At 43.2% G+C, this 14,988-nt stretch overlaps 1 protein-coding gene across 2 annotated transcripts in view; it reads left to right on the top strand.

Annotated features, from left to right (window-relative positions):
• The first annotated feature begins 159 nt into the window (after window positions 1-159).
• Window positions 160-14,988, top strand: part of COG3 (component of oligomeric golgi complex 3) — a 32,074-nt gene continuing 17,245 nt past the window's right edge. Inside the window, exons 1-13 of one of the 2 annotated variants that reach the window (XM_072359102.1) lie at window positions 160-372; window positions 3,593-3,739; window positions 4,031-4,092; window positions 5,826-5,991; window positions 8,118-8,192; window positions 8,319-8,411; window positions 8,578-8,703; window positions 9,883-9,963; window positions 10,153-10,196; window positions 10,738-10,864; window positions 11,262-11,353; window positions 13,486-13,625; window positions 14,824-14,984. In XM_072359102.1, the coding sequence (XP_072215203.1) occupies window positions 208-372; window positions 3,593-3,739; window positions 4,031-4,092; window positions 5,826-5,991; window positions 8,118-8,192; window positions 8,319-8,411; window positions 8,578-8,703; window positions 9,883-9,963; window positions 10,153-10,196; window positions 10,738-10,864; window positions 11,262-11,353; window positions 13,486-13,625; window positions 14,824-14,984 (1,479 nt within the window). In that variant the 5' untranslated portion in view covers window positions 160-207. The remainder of the gene's footprint in view (window positions 373-3,592; window positions 3,740-4,030; window positions 4,093-5,825; window positions 5,992-8,117; window positions 8,193-8,318; window positions 8,412-8,577; window positions 8,704-9,882; window positions 9,964-10,152; window positions 10,197-10,737; window positions 10,865-11,261; window positions 11,354-13,485; window positions 13,626-14,823; window positions 14,985-14,988) is intronic. The other variant, XR_011905970.1, reaches the window with a different exon arrangement.

Below are 14,988 nucleotides of genomic sequence, written 5' to 3' on the forward strand. Positions count from 1 at the left end.
TGCCCGGAGCCATGTGAGATCAGCATGGAGGAAACCCCCCCAGCTTCAGGCCATCCCGTGCAGGGCTCCCCCTCGTCGGCCTCCCCTCCAGCAGGGGGCGCCCGCTCTCTTTCTCCCATCCTCCTCGCCACGCGGCCCGGTCCGACTCCCGGAAGTGCTTCCGCGTTCCGCCCCCTTCTCCGTCCCGGCCCGTCCGCCGCCGTCAGCATGGAGGAGCCGCTACCGGCCCTCGAGCCGGCGGGGAGGGAGTCGCGGGACCGCCTGAGCCTCTGGGACCGCCGCCCGCACCCGGCTGCGCCTCTGAGCGACCGCCAGACTGACTCGGTGTTGGAGCTGAAAGCGGCGGCCGAGAACCTGCCGGTGCCGCCCGAGGTGAGGCGGCGGCGCGGCCTGGGCGGGGGAGGCGCAGCGCCACGTCGGCGGGCCGGGCCTCAGAGCGGCTCCCACACGGCAGAGGCCGGCCCTTCTGTGTCCCTGCTGGGCGGCACGGCAGGCCGGCTCCTGGTCGGTGGGGCTCGCAGCGGTGCTGAGCAGCCGCTCTCGTCGCGTCCCAGCAACCTGCATGGCTTCCGGGCGTCCTCACTGAGCGCTCGGTTCATCGCTGCTCTTGGAGCCGTGTTTTGTTTTGATCCAAATCGGCTCATAGCTGCTAGCACCGCTGTCAGTTCCTGGTACATAAAAGCAGTGGGGCTGAGGCTGACAGGGCCCGCTGGTTTCCTCTGCTCCAACCCCTGCCCCAGCAGGGACACCCAGGGCAGGGTGCCCAGGACCACGTCCAGGTGGCTCTGGAAGACCCCCAAGGAGGAGACCACACAGCCCCTGGGCAGCCTGTGCCAGTGCTCCGTCACTGCACAGCACAGAAGGGCTGCTGGTGTTCAGAGGGAACCTCCTGTGCTCCAGTTTGTGCCCATGGCCTCTGGTCCTGCCATTGATCACCACTGACAGAGAGCCTGGCTCTATTCATTTGCACGATTTACATCAGTCCAGGAACAGCTCAGTGATTTGTTGCTACCACGGAAGATGCGTTTTCCTGCCCAGTTATAAAATGCCAGGCTCTGGTAAAGCAAGGAGTTGTTTTTGAATGCTCACTCACTGCTGTGTCTACAAGGGAAAGTTCAGGTGAAGTGATAGGTAAAACCTGTCCTCCAAAAGAATGGTGTTGCATTGGCACAGGCTGCCCAGGAAGGTGGTGCAGTTACCATCCACATCACCGTGAGGTGCTCAAGAAACGTGCAGATGTGGCACTGAGGACTATGGGTTAGTGGGCGGGCAGGGATGGGGCAGCAGTTGAACTAGATGATCTTAGAGGTGTTTTCCAGCCTTAATGGCTCTGCGAAAAGGGAATAAAATGCCATTTTCTGTGAGAGTTTCCGTATTTGAAGAGGTTAAAATACTACCATATAGCTATCCAGGTTAGCCCTTAGCAAGTGTTGCAGTAACAAAGGAGAGAGAGTAAATGTCCTGCTGTTGGAGGGTGTACTTAAGGCTCTCTTAAGGGAGTGCAAAGACATTAAGGGCTGTTTTTAGCTTTTGATAAGTGGGTTAGAACAGCAGCTCCTCAGCTGATGGAATAGGAGGCCCAGTAGTGGCCATAGGAAAGTCCCCAGCTGCCTGTTTTGAGGGAAGGGTATATAGATACTGAGCAAGATAAGTCGGGCTGTGTTTTAATTGTAGGTTGGCTTAGGTTGGAGGACACCTTATAGACTGTTTATTTGCAACCCTCCTGCCATGGGCAGGGTTGCTGCTCATGATATCAGGCTGCCCAGGATACCATCTAACCTGCTTTGAATACTTCTAGATACAGGGCATCTACAGGTTCTCTGGGCAGCCTCTGCCAGGGCCTCACCATCCTCTGAGCAAGGAGTTTCTTCCTTACATCTAATGTCAATCTCTCTTCTTTTAGTTTAAAGCGATTCTCCCTTGTGCTCTCACTATCAAGCCTGGTCCCACTCCTGCTTGTAAGCTCCTTTCAGTTATAGGAAGACTGCAATGAGATCTCCGCAGCGCCTTCTCTTTTCCAAGATGAACAAACCTAAACCCCTCAACCTTTTTTCACAGGAGAGGTTCTCCAGCCCTCTGATCATCTTTGTGTTCTCCTCTAGACCCACAGCTCCACATCCTTCTTGTGCTGGACACAGTACTCCAAATGGAGCCTCACTAAGGCAGAGCAGAGAGGGACAACCCCTCCCTCACCCTCTCCCTGCTGCCACTCCTTTGTTGATTCAGCCCAGGATACTGCTGGCCTTCTGGGCTGGTTCATGCCCAGCTTTTCATTCAGCTGGATTCTCATTCTTTCTCCACAGGGCTGCTCTCAGTGACTTCTCCCAGTCTGTACCTGTATCTGGGATTGCCTCAACCCAGGTGCAACACCTTGCACTTGGCTTTGTTGGCACTCACTAGGTTCTCATCTGACCACTTGATGAGCCTGTTCCCTCTGGATGACATCCCTTCTTTCTACTGTGTCAACCATACCACTCAGCTTGGTGTCATCAGCAAACTTGCTGAGGGTGCACTCAGTGTCACTGTCTGTGCCACTCTTTAAGATGCTGAGGAGCACCGGTTGCAAGACAGACCCCTGTGGGACACTGCTCATGATCAGCTTCCACCTGGGCATAGAGCCATTGACAACAACCCTCTGGCTGTGACAATAGAAGCAATTCTTCATCCACCTAACAGTCCGGCCTTCTAATCTGCATCTCTGCAATTTAGAGATAAGGAAGTGGTGTGGGACCATGTCTCAAAGGCCCTTGCCTTTGATGTATGTAGCCTTGGCCTAAGGCCCTGTTATTTTAACATGTGAATCCTGGTTTCCCTTTCTTTGCCGGAGTGGTATTATCCAGAAATGAGTTTTCTACTGAGTAAGCAATCTTACAGAGAGCTGACAGGTTGTTTTTAGCACCGTTCTCTGGTTTTACGTTGTTCATCTTATTCATATTCTCAGCACTAGGAAACACGCTTCAGTTGTCAAGTGAATCAGAAAGGTCTTATCCTCACGAAGATCATCGAGCACTCTTTGTTCTGCTAAACTGTACTCAGTGCCTAAGCTGATGAATGGCCTCTAATCGTATTTAAATAAGATTTCTCACAATTTGCATGTTTCCATGTTTTTATTGCTTAGGGAAAAAACAGTAATCCTGGTGGGTAATAATAAATCCTGTTCAACTGGAGCTATAAAATCCTCTCTTCTGCGCTTGTCTTCTACATCAGAAAGTGTTCGGTAGGGTCTGAAATCATATTACCCAACTACGTTCTGGCAGTGTAAAGCTGTGAGTTTTCTCTGGGTATCTTGCAGGAAAATTTGCCAGTCCCTGTATCTTTACTGCATTAAGTGTAGGCAGTCGTGGCACTTAGTTTTGCTTCTATATAATTCCGAATTCTTATGTTTTCCCATGCTTTTGTAGTGCATTTCTGTAGGCATATAATCAGTCCAAATGGAAATTAATGTATACCTTATCAGTATTTTGGTTGCCTGCAATGTGAGTAAATGCCAGCAGTTTTCTCAGATCGAAGCTTTGGAATGTGCTTATATACTTGAACTGTCTGTACCAACTTCTAAGCTGTCTGACTGAAGTCTTTGTGTGTTTATGAGCAGCTTCCCATTGAAGATTTATGCAGCCTAACATCCCAGTCGTTGACTGTTGCACTGACAGCTGCAGTGCCAGAATCCACAGAAGATGTTCTCCTGAAAGGATTTGCCATGCTGGGGATGGAGAATGAAAGGATTGAAACAGCACAGCAGGTAAATGATGCTGGAGGGCCTCCATGTCGCAGTAATCTTCGCAGGTTTTAATGTGACAGCGATGTTGGTTCTTTGTGCAAATAAGAAGAGATGAAGTTCACTCCTTCGCATTTTAGTTTAGCGATGGAGTTGTATTTTCTCTTGATTAATAAATAAGTTGTTGAATGTCTCTGCTTTTAACAAAAGCTCATCTTCTGAATTCCTATTTCATAGACCGTTGGTGGTTTCTTTTTGTAACTGTTTTTATTGCACGTGAGGTGTGTGTTGTTCTCACCATAAAATCTCTTCCAGTTCTTCTCCTGGTTTGCTCAGCTGCAGACACAGATGGATCAAGATGAAGGTGCCAAGTATAGGTACGTGTTCTTCCTCAGTTCCTTTCGTTGTAAGCAGCTTAAATCCTGAAGGATTTAATTGTGTCCATATAATCTTAACACACGTGCAGGTTCACCTTCTGGATAATACTGCAACAGCTGATGCTTTGGAAGGCTGAATGCTCAACTGCCATCCTGAAGGCTGCTGCTGTTGTGGCAGAACAGTTAAGAGACACAGATTTCCTTTGGAACTGCTTAGTATGAATCATAGAATCATAGAATGGCCTGGGTTGTAAAGGACCACAATGATCATCCAGTTTCAACCCCCTGCTATGTGCAGGGTTGCCACCCAGCAGCTCAGGCTGCCCAGAGCCACATCCAGCCTGGCCTTGAATGCCTTCAGGAATGGAGCATCCACAGCCTCCTTGGGCAACCAAGGCTGTAGACACAGGCAGCCTAAGAGCTATCGTGTGCCTTTTCAGCTGCCACTGGTGTTGAAATGCCATTCTCTGAGAGAAGCTCTGAGCCACAGGTGTGGGTGGTGGTCATTTCTGCTGTCACCATTTACCAATGACTGTATGTGTGAGGTTGTATCTGCATTGCCAGCATTCCTTGACGCTTTGTTCAGCTCCACTTCTGAGGCATGGCATTCCCATCTATTTTTGTTTAACTGACTTTTCCATCAGCCTCTGAAGAGCCCCTTCCCACTGACTTTTATGTTATACCTCAATGCTGCGTGGCTCTGCCAAATCTGCAGATGGCCTCTTTGGAAACTGGCCCAGTTTGAAACTTAACCTACCCTTGGCTATGAAGAGATTATGCTGAAGCCCTTCTCTTATTTTTCCGTTCAGCTTTGCTCTGTCTCTTCCTCTTGTTCTGACATTTCAGGATATGGCATTTCCTAAGATCGGAGCTTTAAGCATAAATTAAGCCCACGCTCTCAGATCATTAAACGTGTAAAGAATGACAGCCTCACACTATATCAGTGGGTCTGTTCATAGTAAGGCATGCAAATACTCACAGTGTCACGAACACAGAGTGATCAGTAGGCCAATGTGTAATTATCTGCAGCAGACCAGAGGAGCAGAAGGGATCCTTTGCCTGATTGCCTGACACTAATCAGAGCTATGAATCTACATGCTGCTTTGTATGTGGTAAAGAAGAACTCAGAAGTTCTAGCTGGCACCAGGAGTCATTAATGTGAAATGGTGTTTAAGTCAAATGGTCCACTTGACATTAGAGTTTGTCATCACTGAGTCTTAGACAGGGTTGGTGACGTTAGATACAGAGTCTTCTTCATTTAGGCCTCTTTCAATCCTCATGCTAAGTTTTGGGCAGGTTAACTGCAGCTACTTTAAAAGAGTAAGGCCACTTCTGAATGGAAACTGGAGATTGCCTTAATGGAAGCAAAGCAGGTAGAATTTGGCTGTGAGCATTAGTCTGCAGCAATTGCTACATTTGTGTTGTCCTTCTAGATGTTCTTTGCATGCTGTAGGCAAGCTTAAATGCACGTTGCTTCATCCTCTGTAGTTTTGCTGTAAGGGATGCCAGGGCAATGGAGTCACTGCAGTGGCTATTTCAAGCTGTAGAGTTTCTTTATTTCTGGAGGTGGTGAAAACATCTGCTTGACATACACACTTGTTTGGTGTGAGTCTTTTATTCCCTGAGAGAAATAAACACTAGGAAAGGTAGTGCCAGTTTCCATGTAGGCAGTTGTATTTAGAAATGTGGGAAGGGAAATGTTACTTGTTTCCTGATGATTCTCTTTTTTCTAGGCAGATGAGGGATTACTTGTCCGGCTTTCAGGAGCAGTGCGATGCTATATTGAATGACGTGAATAGTGCCCTCCAGCATCTGGAATCACTGCAAAAACAGTATCTTTTTGTGTCCACGAAGACGGGAACGCTGCATGAGGCCTGCGAACAGCTTTTGAAAGAGCAGGTGAGCTTTGGTGGGAAGGTTACTGAAAGCTTCCGACGTACCATAAACCAAAGGATTTCTTCCTTAGGCTGAGGAGATTTGAGAGCTATAGAGGCAGTCTCTCCATTTGCTCTGGACCACCTTTTCAGTGTTTCACCTGCAGTTAGGGTGCCAAGCTTTGTGCAGTGATATATTGAGTGTGCGCTGACAGTCACTTCAATCAAAAAGGGTAGCTAGGTGCTACTGATGCCTGACAGTCTCAAACTTTGCTGAGATTAATAATTCCTGTCACTTACAGACATATTTTGAGCTGTTTTTTGTTGAAGAAATATTCTTCTTTTTCATTTTCTAGCTTATTTCCCAGGTGTTTTCTTTCTCTAGTCGAACTGTTCCAGTAGTGATACAGGGAACAAGCTTTCTTAGGCCTCAGAATGTCAGTGATGCGAGGATGTTTGAGGCACGATATGACATGCAACAAGATCTGAGCGCTTCAGACCATGCAACTGTAAGAGATCCTGCCCCAAAATTAGCCTCAATCATTGTTGCTTTTCTGTTGGGGGAGGAGGAACCACAGAATTCTTCTTTGTATTTTTGTTTGCTTTTACACTAAAACCACTGAGTCATTTTTAACTGTGACACGAACGCTTTTAATAAATAGCAAAGGTGTAGCACATAGGTAGGAGTTCATCTGTTGCTCATAAAGAAACTGCTTAAGTAAATGTTTAAAGATGAAAGTACCTTGTAAGAGAGGGATGCTGGAGAAGATTTGTTATCTCTTCTGAGAACAAAAACATAAGTAATTTTTTGGGGGGCATGCTGCTCTCATCTCAACCTACAATGGTAGCAGTACATCTTTGTGAATGAAAATACTTTTTCAAGTAAGCAAATGATAGAAGAAAGTTCTTATATCATAGAATCATAGAATGGCCTGTGTTGAAAAGGACCACAATGATCACCCAGTTTCAACCCCCCTGCTATGTGCAGGGTTGCCAGCCACCAGACCAGGCTGCCCAGAGCCACATCCAGCCTGGCCTTGAATGCCTCCAGGGATGAGGCATCCATAGCTTCCTTGGGCAACCTGTTCCAGTGTGTCACTACACTCTGTGTGAAAAACTTCCTCCTAATCTCTAACCTAAACCTCCCCTGTCTCAGTTTAAAACCATTCCCCTTGTCCTATTACTATCCACCCACATAAACAGTCATTTCCCCTCCTGTTTATACGATCCCTTCAAATGAAGGGCCACAATGAGGTCTCTGCAGAGCCTTCTCTTCTCCAAGCTAAACAAGCCCAGTTCCCTCAACCTTTCCTCATAGGAGAGGCTCTCCAGCCCTCTGATCATCTTAGTGGCCCTCCTCTGGACCTGCTCCAAGAGCTCCACATCCTTCTTGCACTGGGTACCCCAGGGCTGGGCGCAGTACTGCAAATGGGGGCCTCACAAGAGCTGAGTAGAGGGGGACAGTCACCCCTAAATGCATACGTCAGAAGTAGAAACAGCAGTTACAGTGTTTAAATTGGTGTGAAGTCCCTATTTTGTGCATGGTGATGGATTTATGTTCAGTTAAAAATAATGTATGCATCAAAATATAGCCCAAGGAACTTCTGTTCTGCTATGTATTTGCTGGATAGCATGGGCTACTTCATTGCTCATGGAAGCAGGGTCAACGTATTGAAAGAGAAAGTAGGTTCAAAGCTACAGTCTCTGTAAATGTATTCTGACCTTTATCTGCATTTTTGTGGATGAGATACTCAAAACTGGAAAAAGGAGATCTTTGGACGGTTCCAGTCCTGCAATATAGGACTCTTAAGAGCTCTCTGACATACTAATGACTGCACCGCTGTATGTATGCAGGGGTACCTGTGCTGACAAAGCCACAGAACAGTCATTTTAGAAAGTTATGTGTCTTTCTCTGATATGAGAGAGCAAGTGTGAAAGAGAAGAGCAAGCATGCAAACACTGCGGCATTCTTCATCCTTTATGGTACATGTTCAGGTGCAAGTTATTGAGCTGGTTAACACTAATGTGTGCTGAGAGCATTTGAAGTCTTAATTTTGTAGAAAAGGAGGCTGAGTGTTTCTTATATATATAAAAACTGCACGTTAAATCACTGATTTTCTGTCTTTTGTTGGTTTTGTTTGTTATCGATAGTCAGAACTTGTTGACTTGGCTGAAAACATCCAGCAGAAGCTGTCTTACTTCAATGAGCTGGAGAACATCAACACAGTAAGTATTATTGCACCGTTAATAGTATTAATAAATGAAAGAGTGCAAATCTTTTGGTCTTTGTCACTAAAACAAAGTTGCATTGATTCTTGCAATGATACTTTGTCTTTTTTTTTTTTTCCAAAGAAACTGAACTCTCCTACATTGTCTGTGAACAGTGAAGGATTCATTCCCATGCTGGCTAAGCTTGATGATTGTATTGCATATATTTCATCACACGTAAGTAACTGAATGTGCTCAAGAACTTCTTTACGGTGAGGGATTTTAATAAAATGCTGCCTTTAGTGTGTGGAAATTATCATTTCTAGCTAGTAAAATTGCATCTTAATTTTTGATAAACTCTTTGACTGTTCTTATTTTGAATGGATTTCTTCATTTCTTTCAGCCCAATTTTAAAGACTATCCTGTATATTTGACTAAATTTAAACAATGCCTTCTGAAAGCTATGCACCTTATCAAGACATACACTGTGAACACGCTGCAAAACCTCACAAGCCAGTTAATGAAAAGGGTAAGATCAATCATTAAGTGGTAATGCGAGCTGTGCTGAAATGTGTAGTGTCATACTGTGTAGTTTTCTCCTGGGTTTTTTGGCCTGGTTGTGCCCAGTAGCTCTGAATCAGCCACAGTATGTGCTGCTGTTTGTGTTGACAATTGATAAGGATGCATGAGAGAAATAGGAACTGGAGGGGAGTCAGCTTTGGAGGTTATAGAATACTTCAAGAGTAAATGCAAGAGCTGGGAATCAGAGGACTATGAAGAAAGTGGGATTTTGGATATTTTTAATGAAAACTCTTGCTGAAGGATACCATCAGAGTAAAGTTGGTTAAGTGGTGCTGAACGTGGTTTGTGCTTGATTTGTGGGTGTTTTGCTTTCTTCTCTGAAACACCTAATGCTTGTATCTGCTAGAATTGGTTGTGGTCAAGTGTTTTGCTATTGCTGCACCACAGAGGTCTTGTAAGAGTTGCAAGGAGACCGATGAGAACTCGGTGTTCTTCTTTGTTATGCCTCATATGTGAGTGTTTTTAAACATTTTGGGCATTTTGGTCTGTGTTTGTTGAAGGAATATCAGGTTGCTCACAAGAAAGGCAGAAGAGTTTTCCTGTCCTCGCTTTGTTTTGAAGAAAGGGCACTTGTTTCTTTCCATGTTGTAAGGAGATAAGGGGAAGCAAACTAGTGGCTAAACAGGATTTCAGCTATGCTTGTAAGTGCTAGAATTCTTGCAGATTTTAGCTGTGTGCCCAGATGATCTGAGGAACTGCAGGAGCAAATATGTCAAAACACAACCATCTGAAACTGGAGTGTGACCTGAAATTTAGCTTCTCAGCTCTGGGGCTGATGGGTACAAGGGAATTTGTGTTTCATTGTTGTAGTGCAGATCAAAGAACAGCAGTCAGCAGAACTGTGGCTGATCCAGAGGAAGTCGTTGGATCTGGTGGAGAATACCTTAATTACTGAAAGTGACTTCTGCTGTAGAAACTGTTGGTTGAAGCTTTCATTGTGGGTTCTGTTTTGTCTGGCTTGATCAGAGCTCTAAAAGAAGCATACCTTTCTAGGTGGAAAATGCTGAAGACAGTAAAAATGCAGCTCTCTGTTTTAGAGCCTAATTATCTCAGCCAGTTAATGCCAGAAGTCAAATACAGTATTTTCCATTTTAACCAATTCTTCATCTATTTATGTTTCCTGCAGGATCCTTCAGCTGTGCCAAATTCTGACAATGCCTTCACTTTGTTTTACGTAAAGTTCAGAGCAGCTGCTCCCAAAGTCAGAGTAAGTAGACTGGCAGCTCACTTCAAAATAAAGCTCAGAAATGGGTTTTGAATTTATTAGTAGTGTGAAAGCAAGGATTGCACAGTAACTATCCAAGGAAAAAAAATAGCTCTAAACTATTTTCCACTGATTACAAATACTCATTTACTGACAATAGCTTTTATGTTGTTTTTTTTTGTTGTTGAACAGACTCTTATTGAACAAGTAGAGCAAAGATCTGAAAAGATGCCAGAGTGAGTATGACTGCAGGTTTTTTTTTCACCTGTTTTAAGTTCTTAAAATCTTTTGGTTAAAATAGTTTAACACGCTGCTTGTTTAAAACAAAGCTTTAGAAATCCACATGATGTAGATTTCAAATTGGTTGTTATTGGTTTCCATGAGAGTGGGGCAGGTCTCTTCTCACTGGTGACAAGTGACAGGACGAGGGGAAATGGCCTCAAGTTGCACCAGGGCAAGTTTAGGTTGGATATTAGGAAGCACTTCTTTACAGATAGGTTAGTTAAGTACTGGAATAGGCTCCCCAGGAAGGTGGTTGAATTGCCCTACCTGGTTGTGTTTATGAGCCGTTTGGATGTGGTGCTCAGGGATATGATTTAGCAGAGGGTTGTTAGAATTAGGGTACTATGGTTATACTGCAGTTGGACTTGATGGTCTTCAAGGTCTTTTCCAGCCTGGGTAATTCTATGATTCTATGATTAACATGAAGGTTTTGTTTGCCAGAAAGTGAAGCGTTAGGATGCATTTACTGTTCGATTTTCTCTACTGTCTGACTAGGTATCAGCAAGTTCTCAATGAAATCCATCAATGTTACCTTGACCAGAGGGAACTTTTACTCGGTCCAAGTATCTCCAGCACCGTTACTGAGTTAACCAGTCAGAACAACAGAGACCATTGTGCTCTGGTAGGCAGAGAGTGATTACCTGTTGATTTTCATTGCTTCTGTTTTTCCCTTCTCTCAGTAAAAGTCACTTACATTCAACTGTTTGCATGCAGAATCATGACAATTATGTGCGTTTTTTGAATCATACAAAGTATTTATTGGTGTTTTCAAGTGTCTTATGAAAGATTGTTCTGGAAAAACTTCACTACAAACCTCACACGGGGGTATTTGCAGAAGCATAAAATGTGCTTTTTTAAGTGTCATCAGAAATGTAAAGGGTCAGAAGTTGCACAGTGAGCTTCTTGAATTACACACAGCTTCAGTTTAATTACAACAGCAGTTGCATAATCCATGTCCTTTGGTGCTGATGCAAGGAAAATCATTTAATCGTCAACTATTTGTGCTTATCTAAATGCAGGTGCGAAGTGGTTGTGCCTTCATGGTCCATGTATGCCAGGATGAGCATCAGCTTTACAACGAGTTCTTCACGAAACCAACACCAAAACTGGAGTAGGTGGTACATGCTGTTTTTGTTTTCCTGCACATAGTATTAATTGTCCTGTGATAAAACATTCAGCATTGCATGGCAAGTGGTGCTATTGAAGCAGTTTGGTGAGAACCAGCAAGAAACACAATCTTGGATCATTTTATGCATCAGAATTTGATATTCCTATCTTGTTTTTTGGTTTTTTATTGGTTTTTTTTTGCTTTTTTCCTTCCAGGGAAGCTGCTAATTTACATTCTCCTTAAGAAACTCCAGTAATGTAAACGATAAAGAGATAGTTGATAAAGAGATAGATACACGGTCGCTTTGGAAAGAACTGTAGAAGTCTACAGTCAGTTGAACCAATCAGTAAAGAGTTACTGCGGTTCCAATGCTACTTCTTTAACTTCAGAAGGAGCTGTTTCCTGAGAAACTGTGGTCTCCTGTGAGACATGCTCAGGATTTGGGCTCAGCTGGTTAAAGAAGCAATTTAACTAGCACAGTCCAAATCCTAAAGTAAAAGTCCTTCATTGGAATTAGTGTATTCTTCACAAATTTCATAGCTGCTGCACTGTATATCAAGATCAAGAGGAAAACTTTGGATTATTTTTGGATCAAGTAAATGTAGTTACCCCCCTTCATTAGAAATATATATATAATTTCCCTTTTTTTCTTATAACTAATAAAGATGATTTGAGGGAAGTGTTTCAATGTATAGGTACAAGACAAGGGAAAATGGCCTCAAGTTGTGCCAGGGCAAGTTTAGGTTGGATATTAGGAAGCACTTCTTTACAGAAAGGGTAGTTAGGTACTGGAATGGGCTCCCCAGGGAGGTGGTTGAATCGCCATCCCTGGATGTGTTTAAGAGCCGTTTGGATGTGGTGCTCAGGGATATGATTTAGCAGAGGGCTTTTAGAATTAGGGTACTATGGTTAGGCTGCAGTTGGACTTGATGATCTTAAAGGTCTTTTCCAACCTGGGTAATTCTGTGATTCTATGATTAGCTTTTTCTGAGGTGTGTAATAATTAAGCTCATTTTTTTCTAAAACACAGAGGTGCTCAGAAGAAATAACAGTAAGACATCTGTATACAGGTATTAGATTCTTGACAAGAGTAGAGACCTGAATTGAGAAGAGTAGAAATTGAGCGTTCTATCTAATCAGGCTGATGAAACTTTCTTTGTTTCTGCTTTTAGCCTAAGAGGGGTTACTGTTTTACCAAGTTGCTTGTACAGCTCGATGAGAGATATGAGAAATATGTTTTCCTCTGAACATTCACTCATTGTTCAGCCCTGAAAGGAGCTGAAGTGTCCTTTTACTGTTGTCAGAGAGTCATCTTGAGTTAAAAAATACATGTGCAGTGCAATGTGTACATATTTACTGTACTGTAAATGCTTAAGTATCTGTAGTGTTGTATTTGCTAGGGAGCTGATTGGGAGATTAGCTGATAAATCTGTTGGTGTTGTCTGGGAATTCAAATAATCCGTGACCAACAAAGTGGTCATCAAACAACAATAATGTCTGGAGCTAATCGTGCTGATCCCCTAACTGAGATATGCATCAATTTGAACAAGCGTAGAAGTATTTAACAGATAGAACAAAGTGGAGTTTTTAATGTTTCATACTGTGCTGATTTTGTAATGTTGGTTTATATTGGGAAGTGTGTCCTGTAGTGTTGGAAACAGTTACAGTAGTGATTACCAAATTTTTCTTGCTGTGTCCATCTTCATCTGCTCATAGTTCTAGTGGAAGACTGAGTAGTTGGAATGAGATGAGACTTCTTGCTCGATGGAGAATAGGGGGTACAATTGTGAGTTCAGCAGGAGCATTTCTTTACACAGAAGCCTGGTAAACCAGTTGGGGTCATCAGCTCAGGGGGTGTCAAAGCTTCTTGTTCTTGTTTGTGCATTTTATTTGTTTAATTGCTTTAGAAATCAAAACTGTACCTCTGTTTTAAAGTCTTCTGCATCTCTTAGGAGACTTGGTGGGAAATCAGGGGGTTGTTCTTTAAACAGTCCCTTATTAAGGCTTCTGTGGTAACATGTTTTCTTGTCCTCATTTTAATACTCTTTACCATAAAAACAACTTGTACGTGTGATATTAGTTTGATATTGTGGGATCCTGAAAGCGTTTTGCTGTGTTTAATTTTTTCTTCATAGTGAGCTCTTGGAGAAGCTGTGTCTTTCATTATATGATGTCCTGCGGCCGATGATCATCCACGTTATTCACTTGGAGACTCTGTCTGAACTCTGTGGGATTCTCAAAAATGAGATGCTTGAAGATCACGTACAGAACAATGGTAACTCAGATGGAATCTGATTCCTCTTCACTAGCTTCTTAATTGACACAATCTTTCATTTGCATAGGCAACAATCTCCCTAGTCTTTCTTTTCTCTCTAACGAACCTTAAACTTGTTAAAGACGTGGTAAGGTTATTTGAACTAAATTATCTTTTTGCTGTTGTTGATAATAGGTCTGTGCTTTATGGGTCTGTTCTGTCTTCACTTACATTAGTAGACTGGTGTTACAGAGTAAGCATTTACCCTGTGTGCATCCATGTTCCAAGACTGATTTAAATGAATCTTTTCAAATGAGTGAATTACTTGGCTCTGCTGAAGCATCATCCATGTAGAGCTTTGTGCATGCATGATGATAAAAGGAATGCTCACCTGATTTTTTCATTCTCCTCAACATGGTGATTCTCAGACCAGAAATTGGAACTTCAGCTGTGAAGCTGATAGAGATTTTGGAGTTTTAAGTGTTAGTGTTCTAATAGAAGTGAGATGACCATAAAGTTAATAATATCTGGCAACTCATTTTCTTTCTCATTACCAGTGTGTAATGGAATAATTTCTCAGTCTTGCACCAAGTGATAAATAGAACTCATAATTGGCAACTGGTGTATAACACAGAGTAACTCTTTGTGTTTGGAACATCATGAAGGATTGCTCATATTCCTTGAAGTGGGATTGTAACGTAATTTGGAATAAGGAAAATCATGTAACACGATCCTTAGCTACCCTTAAGAAGTTATTGTCTGCTACTTAAACTCAGGCTGCTTCAATAGTTGTAAAGGTGGACTTGAGCTGCTTTGAGTCATCTGTTCTTTGTGTAGGTAGGTGTGTTAGCTTATCAGTTTTTGATAGTGGTACTACAGGCATTAGGTGTGGTAAAACCAAAGCACATAGGTCTGGTATGCAAGCAAAAATGCCACTGATGAACATAGTTTTTAAGCAATCCAAATACTTAACTTTAGCATGAGTTCGATGTTGTGAGATCCCATATTCTCATGTGATGTGAATTTGGAGAGCTAAAGTGGCTGCAGTATCAGAGTCACCAATTTGTCTGCATGCCGCTCTTCCCAAAATGGTCTGAGTTCTGCAGGGAGCCAGTTTTGTGCCAGTTGTATATTGGTGATGCCTAAACTTCTGCATCTAGAAAGTTATTGTATAGTGAAATTAACAGATTTGTGTCTTTCTTTTCGTAACCTATGTCAGCTGAACAACTTGGTGCATTTGCTGCCGGTGTCAAGCAGATGTTAGAAGACGTACAAGAGCGTCTTGTCTACAGGACACATATTTACATTCAGACTGATATCATAGGCTACAAACCTGCTCCAGGAGATCTTGCATATCCTGACAAGTTGGAAATGATGGAGGTAC

Source organism: Excalfactoria chinensis, chromosome 1, assembly GCF_039878825.1.
Source record: "Excalfactoria chinensis isolate bCotChi1 chromosome 1, bCotChi1.hap2, whole genome shotgun sequence".
NCBI lineage: Eukaryota > Metazoa > Chordata > Aves > Galliformes > Phasianidae > Excalfactoria > Excalfactoria chinensis.